The 12,279-nt window shown below is 59.1% G+C and overlaps 1 protein-coding gene and 1 pseudogene across 1 annotated transcript; both read left to right on the forward strand.

Moving 5' to 3' along the window:
* The window catches only part of LOC148594213 (antigen WC1.1-like), a 382,286-nt pseudogene that overhangs the window by 313,886 nt on the left and 56,121 nt on the right, over positions 1–12,279 (forward strand).
* LOC148594222 (uncharacterized) lies at positions 3,546–7,448 on the forward strand. The gene is made up of 5 exons (XM_088527353.1): positions 3,546–3,554; positions 4,839–5,012; positions 6,027–6,278; positions 6,449–6,745; positions 7,419–7,448. Exons 1-5 carry the CDS (start codon positions 3,546–3,548, stop codon positions 7,446–7,448), a joined length of 762 nt encoding a protein of 253 aa, XP_088383479.1.

A 12,279-nucleotide genomic window follows, 5' to 3' on the forward strand; every position in this document is an offset into this window, starting at 1 on the left:
TGAGCTATCCTGCTCAATGCCGGAATAGTGATGGGAGGATTAAATATTTTCACCATTATGCCAATATTGCCGGAATAATCAGCATCAATGCACCCTGGTAACACAAAAATACCCATTTTTGAGGCTGATGAACGGCCAATTATCAGAGCGGATAGGCCCCTCCCCAGAGGGCCAGTGCATGTTGATTCTAAAATATGCACGTCAGAATCTCTAATCACTGTGGATTTTGCCACATAGAGGTCGACTCCTGCACTTCCTCGGGTTGCGGCGGAGAGTTCGTGGAGGCAGCCATTGTCTGGGGATACTTGTTCGCCGCGTCCCTCACAACGCGGCGACTCCCGTTTCCCTGTATCGGCGTGCCATTCTTGCGGAACCGTGATCGGCACTCCGCTGCCTTATGCCCGAACCTTTGACATCTCGTACAGGTCCCATTAAATCCTCTCGGGGCCGTACCTTCCATCCTGAATCTATTAGGACAGTTCCTCCTCATGTGTCCTAATCGACCACATAGGAAACATGTCCCATGGAATCTCCTGTCTTCCTTTCTAGACATTCTTTCTCCTTTAATTGCTGCGGCCAAAGCCGCACCATGTATTTTTGCTTTTTGTTCTTCCTCCATCAATGGCGCTCGGGCACAGGTCTCTATCATTTGGACAATTGAAGCTCCTGGTGGCAAAGTAGCTAACAGTTGCTTGCAAGTTTGGTTTGCGTTTTGAACTGCAAGATCCTTTGCCAATATTGCTTTCATTTCCGCAGGCACATTAGGTGCCATATCCAAGGCTTCCTTCAGTCGATCAACAAAGTTGAAAAAGGACTCATTCGGTTTTTGTGTTATTTTGGTGTATGGCAACTGTGGCGTTCCTATTTGTGGTAGGGCAAGGAAAGTGGCTAGCGCTGCATTTTTCGATTGCTGTAGTATCCTGGGGTGGAGCGCTGCCTGGGCCTCGGTTGCCCGGTAACGCCCAGTGCCCATCAGTTGATCAAGGGTGGCAACCCTTAATGGATCGTCCATACTGCGATTTAGATTCTCCAACTGTTTTTCCTCTAATCTTTCCTGCCATTTTGCTAACCAAAGCATGTAAGCGGTAGAGGAAAGCAGGAGCTCCATTATCGCTCTGCTATCCGCAGGTACCATATGGGAATATTTAAACAGGGCGGAGACCTGATTTCTCACCAACTTATTGTCGTGCCCATACTGCATTACTGTTTTTTGTATGCCTTGAACAAATTTCCAATCGAGAGGTTCCCACCTGGGGCCCTGGGCTCCCGTTACTACAGGAGCTGCTAGTGGTGTAAATACAAATTCTCCTTGTAACTGAGCATTCTCTATGAGCCCTTTATACCGTGCTCCCGCATTAAATGTTGGATTAACAGGTGGCATTTCCTCATCATTACTTCCACCTGCAGTGGAAGTGGCTGGGAGCTCCGGCAACAATCCTTCTTCAGCTGGGTCACTTGCTCCAGCTGCTTTCTTTTGAATCTTAGGGGCATCTTTTCGTGCCTCCCACTGCTCTAATTGTTTGTCTACATTTTCCAACCCTTCGACTATAGCCCTATGGGCAGCCTTATAGGCTGCCTTCACATCTCTGGCCTTGGACCCACCGTCTAGTTGCCGCATTTGTTCTAATAATTCTGTCATTTTCTCTGCCTGTCCCCGAATTTCTTGTCGCATTTTTTGAACCACGGCATTATCATCGTCCGATCCATCTGGGATCGGTACTTTAACTGGGTCCACTTCCATTTCGGGCGCTGTGGGGGTTGGTCGCTTTTCCCCCTCCCATTCGGGCGCTGTGGGAGGTGGTCGCTTTTCCCATTCAGGTGCTGTGGGGGGTGGTCGCTCCTCCCCCTCCCACGGGGGGAGATACTCATCCACTCCCCCCCATACTTCTCGTTCCGCCAAAGTTACCGGACATGCCTGTTTAGGTGAGGTTACCTTCCTCTTATTATCTATTTTCTTACACTGAACTGGCTCAGTATTGTTGGTACATTCAGAACTTTCAGACCCATTTTCCTTTTCTTCTCCATGGAGCGCTTCCCAAAACGCAATAGCAACTAACCGCTCAAACATAGGCCATATTAGACGAAATGTCTTTGTGAGGCGCCACGCTTCCTCCGAGCCTAATTGTACACCGTCCCATAGTTCTCTTCCTACTCGCTCCCACGATTCAAATTTATATGCTTGGGAAGCTTCTTCTATGATTTTTCTCTTCTTACAAAAGAGTAAGAAATCAGTTAGCTCAGTTTTCGAGACCTCAATCTTAGTTTTTTGAGCAAGCCTTACGAAGCGTTCAACAGTATCATGTTCCATTGCTGTTGCAGCAACTTCCACTCTAGATGCGCCAATTCCCATTCTGACTCACCAGGTCGTGGTCACAATCCGCTTTTCTCCAGTAAGATCCCTCACGTTCTCGCACGATCACGTCGGGGTCACCAGATGTCGAGGGTCACTCGAATGTTGAGGCTCACTCCACAAATCAGAGTGAGCAGGACTTTAATATGAAGGTGGTTTAACTTGTGGCGAGTGCCGAAGCCTTCTCCACAAGCCGGAGAGAACAACACCTCTCTGGGAAGTGAAGTCAACTCCCCCCTGCTGTTGTCTGTAGCAGGGCTTTATACCGGTGCAGGTGGGTATGCGCTGAGGAGCAGCACTCATTGGCTACAGGCTTCCAGCTGATTGGTTCTCCTCCAGGTGTTCGGTTGCTAGGCGTCGGTCCAGTTCTCCACAAACTCTGCTTTCCTATATATTCTTACTAAGGCCCCAACAGGGCAGGAAGGATGGGGTGGTAAATGAGTGTGGGCAGAAACAAGCCCATGTTGGGAACCTAAGCAAAAGATTCCCAAGTGTTTTGGTGGTGGCCGGTTGGGGGTTGGCGTCACATGGAGCTGAGGGGGTGTAAAACACGGCTGTTCCCATGTGCTGACCTGATGGTTGAGCAGGTGGCCACACTGGTGAGGAGAGCCTCAAAGTGGGAGCAACTTGGGGAGGAGGAGGACTCCAAAAAGAGTGAGGAAGTGACGGCCTTCAATGGCAAGGAATAGTCACGAGGTGATGTGGGAAAGAGAAGCGCAGGGAGGGAGCAGTGGGATGCAGGGAGCTCTGCCTTGGGGTGAACCAAGAGCCAATTGAGAGCACAGGGGCGAGGACGGGGGTGGCCTCATGGTGGGTGTCTGCTATGGAGCGCCTGACGAGGGGCAGCCTCTGCAAGGCCCGGGGAGCGCAGAGCTGTGGAGGGGACAACTCGTCCTGCGCCCCAGGGACCTGCTCAGGAGTGGAGGAGGAGGTGCCTGGTGTCCCCATGGCGACTCCCAGGGCTTTGTGATGGGGGTGGCATCGTGTCCACAGGCCACTGTGATGGGGCAGTCCCCAAGGTGACCGTGTCCCTGCTGGGGTCTTCACTCTGAGGAGAGCGGTGCAACCAGCAGGGAGCAACTGCCCTTGGTGCCCGTGCGAGAGATCCTCAGAGAGGTTCCTAGAGATGGAGAAGGAGCAGCAGGGTAATTCCTGCTCCTCATCCACGGAAAGGAATTCCAGTGTGCAAGAGAGCATGAGTGAGGTGAGTGCTGAGGCTGGAGGGAGAGGTGGGAGGCAGGGCCAGGACCCACATGGAGAGCACGAGGATGGTGAGGAAGGAGCCCTGGGTCATGATAGCGGGGCAGGAGCTCCTCCAGTGAGGGGACTTTTATTCCTGGCTGTGGGAAAAGCAGCCCGGCCTGCACTCTCCCCCTGTACTCGGTGCCAGTGAGGACAGACCTTGAATACTGTATTCAGATTTGGGCATGGGAAAAACGTTGAGATGCTGGAGTATTTCCAAAGGGCAATGAAGCTGGTGAAGGGTCTGGAGCACAGACCTTATGAGGAGCGGCTGAGGGAGCTGGGGTTATTTAGTGTGGAGAAGAGGAGGCTCATGGGTGACTTTATCACCCTCTACAACTACCTGAAAGGGGGATGCACTGAGGCAAGGCTGATCTCTAAAATACTGATAGGAAAAGAAGAAATGACTTCAGGTTGCACCAAGAGAGGAACTGGTTAGATATTAGGAAAACTTTCCACATGGAAGGAATTGTAAAGCATTGGAAGAGGCTGCCCAGGGAGGTGGTGGAGTCACTGTTCCTGGCAGTGTTCAAGAAACATGTAGATGAGGCACTTAGGGATACGTTTAGCAGGCATGGTGTTGAAGGGTTTACAGTTGGCCTTGATGGTTTTGAAAATCTTTCCCAAACATAATTATTCTATGATCTGGATGCTCCAAGGCCCACATGAACCCCATGAGCTCTGTGCTGAGGGCAGAGAGCAGGTTGGGGCCAAGTATAGCTGCATTATGCTCAGACAGGAGGTTCCCTTCAACACGAGGCTGGGGTTTCCTGTGCTTAGGAGCTGCTCCTACCAGCACCAGTGCCCCCATCACGGGCCTCCTTCTCCCCACAGGTGGGCCAGCAGGAGCTGCCCGCAGCAGTGCAGCGCAGACGGACCCCAGCTTCATCCCATCGAAGGGACCGGCTGCCGCCGCTGCCCGCCCCTCAGGGCTCACGCTGCTCCCAACACGGCATCGCACAGGTACAGAGCTGAGTGGTGGTGACAGCCAAGCGTCTGTCTGGAAGGCATGGAGGGAGGGAAAAGGACACCAGTAACCTGGCCTTGTGGTGGGCTTCGATTGCAGGTTGTGGAGGACATGGCCAGGGATGTCTCCTGTGTGTTGCAAGATCTGCATCCCTCCACCGGCCCTGTAAGGAAGAGTCCTTTAGGATCCAGCAGGACATGTCTTGGCAGGACTCTTGGAAGAGCGGGGACATCGGATGTGCCCAGCTTCCCACCTCTCCCAGCCAAGGCATCTTGGCAGGTACAGGGAGGCCTGGAGGACTCTGCAGTGAAACCAGCAGGATCTGCAAGTCGAACCAAGCTGCCTGCTCTGGAAACATCCTATGGGTCTTCTCCCAAAGGCAGGGCCTTTGCCCTGGACAAGGAAGAGGTGGCCAGGAGAGTCCTGGAGAGAATGAACGTGGCTTTGGAGAGGGTGGCTGCAAATTCCAGCAAAGCTGCTGCCAGGGAATGCTTCCCACCTGTTCCTGCTGCTGGAATGGCTCTGGACTCAGGGAAGAGAAGGGAAGAGCAGAAGCTGAAGCCATCGCATCTTGCCCTGCCTCCACTTCAAAGAGCCCAGCAAGAAACTAGCGCTCTCATCCAGGTAAATCAAGAGCATGTGCAGTTCCTGCCTCGATCCAGGCCTGAATCTTCAACATCATCAGTGGGAGAAGGCAGGATATATCAAGGGGATGATGAGAGGATAAGTCTATCCCTGAAAAGCCAGCAGCTCTTGGGAAGCTCCTCCTTTTTCCTGAGAGCACAGAGCATTCCTCCTGAAGGGCAAGTGCCTGCGATGGAGAATCCTCAAGAAGCAGTGGCCTCTTCTGCCCCGGATGATCCCGAGCAGGGTGCGATGGCAGCTGAAGGTGTTTCGGAGGAGGCTGGACTCAGCAGCTCCTCCATTGCAGTGGTGCCACCCAGCTCTGCACAAGACGTCACTGCCGGGTGCTGCAGTGAAATGGCCCCACTGGAATCCCCATGGTCCTTCTCACCTGAGCCTGTCAGCCTCGTTCAGAGCATTGATGGAGAAACTGGCACGGAGCTGAGATCTGAGAGCCAGGGGCCTGTCCCACACGGCCCCACACCACCTGCTGTGGGTCTGGAGGACGCAGGCGTGGGGCTGGGGTCTGCCCCCTTGAGCCGTCCTGATGACGCGAGCCCTGGAGCCAGCCAGCAGCCAGCACAGCCTGATGCCTTGGCACACACCGTCGATCAGGGCACACAGGCAAGCTCGTGGCTGCTCCAGACCATGGAATGTGACCAAGGAAGAGCCCCTGCAGCTGAGGAAGGGCTGGATCCCTGTTCTCAAGGGGGAGAAAGGGAGGTGAGCAGGGCTGGGACACCAGCTTCCCCAGGCAAGGATGTTGGGACAGGGACACCACGACAAGCACCGGCAGGGCAGGACCCGAAACAACAGCCTGTGGGCATCACCTGCCACGTGCAAGGAAGGCCGCTGCGTGTGCACGAAGACAACACCGCGCGGTACCTGGGGGTGCTCAGCATCAAGACAGAGGCGCTGGAGGAGCTGGACAGGAGCTGCCTGGCCCGCACGGGGCAGAGCTTGGCGCGGATCCGGGAAGTCACTTTCCTGAGGAAGGAGCAGAGCCTGCAGGAGAGCCAGGGTGAGGAAGAGGAGGGCCATGGGGAGCGTTTCTCCCTGTCAGTGTCAGGATCCCTCAATGTGAGACCCAAGGAGGTGAGTGCAAGGGAGGGCTGGGCCAGGTGGGAACCTCCCTGATGCTGGGGCTGGCCCCGGTGCCACGCTGTGACAGCCGGGTTGTCCTAGCACTGGGGGAAGGAGCCCCAGGAGACCTTTCCTGTTGGGAAAAGAAGCTCCCTTCACAAATTCTGCCTTTCTCCTCCTAGCTCCTTGCCAGAAACTCCTTCCATAATCTATGGAAACCAGAGATCACGCAAGTGGAGCTCCTTAAGGATGCCAAGGGCAAGTGGGAGGTGCTGGAGCGCCTCTATGCTCATGCCCCCCAGCAGAACATTGAAACATGGAGGAGAGACCTGGAGGAAATAGCAGAGCAGAGTGATGATGAGGAGGATGGTGATGAAGAGCTTCTGCCAGAGGAGGAGTTGGAGAAAAGCAGCTCCTTGGCCTGGATTAGACCCAGTCTCCGCAGCCTGTTTGCGGAAAGGGAGATGGACCTCGAGAAGGTGCCCTCCTTGCCTGACATCAAACAAGCAGAGGCTACCAGTGAGGGACCTGGTGAGGTGGAGAGCCCCTCTGTTGAGCCAGAAGTGCCCAGAGGAGCTGAGGAATCTCTGCTGCAGGAAGCAACAGCAGCAGCTTCTCTCCAGGCTGCAGGCCCTGCTCCCCAGGTAAGCTTGGAGCATGTCACCTGTCCCCACGATCCCAGGAAGCTCCTATGTGAGCTGTGTAAGGGGGTTGCAGAGGGCATGCCCAGAGCTGCCCCATCCCAAGGGATCCCCCTGTCCATGGTGCCCCACTGTCACCGAAGGCCATTTGCCCTGTGCGGTCTGCCATGGGGAGATGCTGGGTCCTCTCCATTTCCAAGTGCCAAAGGTTCAGGGCTGATGTCCCCTCCACCCCTGCACCACGTTCAGCCCTGGGGCCTGGATGCCCAGCGAGGAGGGAAGGGGCAGCCCCAGCAGCAGCCCCCTCCTCACCCAGTGCACGAGCCCCCCTGTGCCACACGCCCCCATCTGCCTCTGTTCCCCTGTGCATCACGGCCCCAGCCCAGCCCTGCTGCTGTGGCCCCACAACGAGCCTTGTCCCATTGCCGTGCCAGCCGCAGGTCCCTTCCCTTGGGACACGCAGCCCTGGGCAGCCTTCCCAACCTCAAACCCTTTCCCCTGTGCACCCCAGAGCACCGGGACCCTGATCAGCAGCAGCTGATGGCCGACGGGTGCGTGTTCTTGCTCTGTCCATGCAGGATGCTTTGGAGCCCCAAGAGGAGGAGAAGTCATCGTCCTCCTGCAGCCCCACGGCAGACACTGAGCCAGGTACGTACCCGAGTGGAGAGCCCTGCTGGGGACGGCGGGTCTCTCTGGGACAGCGAGCGGCACCGAGGCCGGCAGCAGGAAGCCCTCGGGGGCTGCTGTGCTGAGGCCACAGCCCCTCGGGAAGCCCTTGGTGGCAGGGACAGGCAGGTGCAGCCCTGCGCCCTGCAGCCCATTGCCCACAGCTCTGCTTCCCACCGCAGGCATCGCTGCCCTCCCGGACATCGCGGCTCCCCGGCGATGGTGCTCGCGGCTCAGGACGGCGCTTCGGGCTCTGCGCAGAGCGTTCTGCTGCTGCTGCATTGCGGGGCAGCGAGAGGAGCGGCGCAGGTGAAAGAGCCCGGCAGGGCCCGAGAGCGGGGCTCGCGCAGAGCCACAGACACTGTGTCCTGGGGTCTACAAAGATGCTGCTGCGTCGTGCCCCATAGCAGCCATGTGCCCACACAAGCCCTAGGTGGAAACAACCATCGCCGGCTCCAAATAAACCCCTCAGAAGGTTTTTCTCCCCTTGTCAGTTGTTGTCAGAAAATCTCCATGAAAAGATTAGTGGGGCTGTGGGGCCCTAAGGCCATGGGTGACTCCTGACTCCGCACTGGCCTTGGTGGCTGGGGTGGGAAGCAGATCTAGCCAAACACTGGCACGGCTGGCACGTGTCTATGGTTCTCAGAGTGACCCCTGGGCTCTTGCAAGAGCAGGAGATGTTTTCAGGTGTGCGTTAGCGCTGGCCTGTGGTGTTTCACTGCGAGTGCATGAATCACTCTCCAGTTCTGCTTCCCTGCTCCTCCTGGGTCCCCCCTGCTTCTCCAGGGACTGCCGAGCCCTCCTTTCCCCAGGCATGCCTGCATTTGCTGCGTGCTCTTTGGGGGACTCTACCATGGGCTGCCCCATGTTTGATGAGACTGCACTCACTGCCACCCCTAGGCATCCCCGGGGTTCCCTTGAGCTCTCCTGGAGCCTCAGGTTCCCTTCCACAAGGATGGGCATCTGTCATCAGCACTGTCACCTGTGCGACAGCCCCAGGCATTCAATTCGGAGACCATTCTGCACCTCCAGTGGCAGTGCTCCCAGGGACATGAACCCCGAATGCAGCCCTTGGTCCCTGAAAGACCACGCTGGGACTCTGACCTCCTCCCCTGGAGCCCACAGAGCGCACAGGCAGAGCAGAGGCCCTTTCATGCTGCAATCCCTTGGGTGTGTTGGTGTACTGTTGACCCCAGCTTCAGAAGAAAGACACAAAATTAATGTTTTGTCTGGCGTAAAGTCTGACGTAAGGATGCCCATTGCCTTGTCCTGCTTTACTTAAGAAACATATGGAATCACAACACCACCACCACTCTGTCCCTTCAAAAGTCCAAAGGTGTCTGTGTGTGTCCAGCTGCCACCCTCTCTCCATCCCTGTGGATTACGAGCTTAGACAGGAAGCTCCTATGCAGAGAGACATAAAATTTAGTCAAGGGGAAACCTCCTGTGAACTTGCGGAGCACAGAGGAGGGAACTGAACCCCGCTGCATCCCAGGAGCTTCTCCATGGGCATTTGGTGCATGGATTAACTCCCCGTGAAGAGCCCGTGGAGCAGGAGGAAACGAACCAACTTCCTGCTCCTGGGCAGGTGTCCTGTCCTCTTCCGTGGCGGGAGCAGAGGCTTCTGCAGGGAGACATTTCCAGCCCACAGATGATCATCCCCTGCTGGCACCAGCCGCAGCGCTGGGCTCCAATGTTACCGATGTTATTGAATATTCATTAATCCGCAGCCAATCAGGTGGTGGCGGCGGGGCCCGGGGGCGGGGCAGGTACTGAGCACCGCTGGCAGGTGGGCGGGGCAGCGGCAGAAGCAGCCAATGAGCGCGCGGCGGGAGGCTGGGGGCGTGGTGGCGCGTGCCGTGGGCGGGGCCAGCGCGTGACGCGGCCGTTGGGCAGCGGCGGCTGCAGGCGGCGGCGGCCCCGGGGCCGCAGCGAGGCGCGCGGCGGGCGGCGGCGGCTGCGGGCGGCGCGAGTCCCGCACGACCGATCCCTGCGCGATCCCCGTGCGGCCAGAGGCGCTCGGGACCGCGGGAGGCGGCGGCTGGAGGCGGCCCGAGGCGCGAGGGGCGGCCGGGGCCCCGTGGCCTCGCAGCCGGAGGCTGGGGCCGTTGCTGGCCGTTGTGGGCAGCGGCCGTTGGGCTGTGCGGGAGCGCGCAGCAGGCGGCGGGGCCCGGGAGCTGCGCGCGGCCGCCATGGGGAAGCGGAGCTCGGCCGGCTGCGTGCCGAGGTGAGCGGCGGTGGGAGCCGCCCCGTGGGTGCCGGCCCCGCTGGGCCCCCCGGGTGCTGCCGTCCCCCGTGGCACCCCCAGAGCCGCCCCCTTGGGGCCGGGTGCCCCCCTGCGTTGGGTGACAGACACCCCGGGTGCCCCTTCCCCCCAGTGCCTCCTGTGACACGTGTGTGCTCGTCAGCACACTCGCGTCCTGCGTGTGCAGGACACGTCTTCTCATGCATATGGTCACGTCACCCGTGTGTGAGACACGTGGGTGCCTGTGATCACCGTCACGTCACCCGTGTGTGAGACACGCTGGTGCTCGTGCACATGCCTGTGACACCTGCTTGCAGCACACACGCGTGCTCGTGCGCACCCTGCCCGGGGTCCCCATGTCTCCTGCTGGGATTATGGGAATGGGCCCAGGCTTCGGGGCCCCCGCTCTGTCCGTTGACTGCCCCCCCATCCTCCCCAGGTTCTTCAGAGCCTTCCTGAAGAGGCTGCGGATTGTGCGCAAAGTGGCCAAGAACCCCGACGCCACCACTGCCGAGCCCCAGGTGAGACCCAAGGGGGTCCCGTGGGTGGGAGAGCCGGGACCGAAGGGTTCCTTCCCCCGGGGGGGACACCAGGGGATCTGGGGGGCTCAAAGAGGTCTGTGGGGAAGGTGCCGAAGGGGCCCCTGGCACTTGAGGTCTGGGGGGTCCCATCGCTGTCACAGGGCAGAGCTGGTGGGAGGGGGTACCAATGGGATGGATCATCGGGGCTTTTGGTGAGGGTCCCAGAGCACTGCGGGGTCCAAAGGGAACAAGGGTCCTGTCCCGGGGTGCAGGCAGGGGTTGGGAAATGGTTCCAGGTGCTTCCCAAGACGCCCGATGGTGCAAGAGGGGGATTCCGAGGGGCCTGGAGGGGCCCAGGGGTGCCCCAAGCTGCAGGCAGGAGGGTCCCAAGGGGATTCCAAGGGTGCAACGTGGGTGTCACAAGGAGTTGGGGGGATGGTGTCCCGTGGGTGCCCCAGGGTACCACATGGGGGTTTAAATGGGTCTGGGGAGATCCCAGGGTGCAACAGGGGTGTCCCAAGTGGTCTGGGGTGGGAGTGGGGGTTCAGTGGTTCCCTACGGTGCAACGGGGGGGTCCCAAAGGGTCCGGAGGGACCACGGGTCCTCCAGGGTGCACACAGGGGGTCCCAACAGGTCTTGAGGGGCACAGTGGTACCCTAGAGCATGGGCAGGATGGACCCAAGGGGTCTGGGAGCCCCAAGGATGCCCCAGGGTGCAACAGGGGAGCCGCAAAGGGTCTGGGGGGCCCATGGGTGCCTCGGGGTGTAGGCTGGGGTGTCCCAAGGGTTCAGCAGTGTCCCGTGGGTACCCCAGTTTACGATACAGGGATTCCAAGGGATCTGGGGATCCCGTGAGTGTCCCAGGGTCCAACATGGGGGTTCCAAGGGGCCTGGGGTTGCCATGGTGCAACATGGGGATCCCAATGGATAATGGTGGCCCGGGATGCAGGCAGGGGGATGTCAGTGTGTCTGGGAGGTCCCAAGAGTGCCCAGGGTGCTAGAGTGGGTCCCAGTGGGTGTGTGGGGCAGGGGGGCAGGTCAAGGGTGCCCAGGATGCAGGCAGGGGGTTACGAGGCATCTGTAGCAGGGAGAGGGTTCCAAAGGTGCCCTGTGGTGCAAGAGGGGAATCCCAAGGGGTTTGTTGGGGTCCCATGAGTGCCGCAAGGTGCAAGCAGGGGGTTCTGATGAGTCTCTGGGCATTCCATGGGTGCCCCAGGGTGCAGCAGAGGAGTCCCAAAGGGTCTGGGTGAGCAAGGGAGTCCCAGGGTACCTGATGGGGGGTCCCTATGGGTCTGGAGGGCAATAAGGGTGTCTCAGGGTGCAGGCCTGGGGGTCACAAGAGGGCTGCAGGGGGGCAAAGGTGCCTTGTGCTGCAACAGGGGGTCCCGAAGGATCTGGTGGAGTCCCCTGGGTGCCCCAGGGTGCAGGCAGTAGGTTGCAAGGGACCGGGGAACCCCAGAGTGTCCTGTGGTGCCACAGGGGGTCTGAAGGGGCCTGGGGGTCCCATGGAGCCCCAGGGGCAGGTGGGGGTACCAAGAAGTCTGGGCAAGACCAAAGGTTCCCTAAGGGGCAACGGGGGGATCCCAGTGGGTCTGTGGGGTTCCCAGGCTGCCCCAGGGTCCAGGCGGGTCCCAAGGCATCTGGGGCTCCAGTGGTTGCCCTGGGGTGCAGACATGGGTCTGGAGGGGATCCCATAAGTGCCCTGTGGTGCAGCTGGGGGTTCCAGTGGGTCTGGAGAGCTGCCAGGGGCTCCTGGGGCAGGAGGGAAACTCCATGGAGCGGCTGGGGCTCCAGAGGGAAGGGGGCCCTGCCCCCCTGCACTGCTGGGTGCCTCCTGGTGACACCGAGCCCGGCACAGGGCTCCCCGCGGGTGCTGCGCTCCAAGGAGCTGGAGGGGGCCGTGGGGCCCAGCGCCCCCCCCATGCCGGAGCTGCAGCTGCA

The sequence above is a fragment of the Tinamus guttatus genome, unplaced genomic scaffold (genome assembly GCF_059628265.1).
Source record: "Tinamus guttatus ecotype Peru unplaced genomic scaffold, ASM5962826v1 Tinamus_guttatus_pri_ptg000282l, whole genome shotgun sequence".
NCBI lineage: Eukaryota > Metazoa > Chordata > Aves > Tinamiformes > Tinamidae > Tinamus > Tinamus guttatus.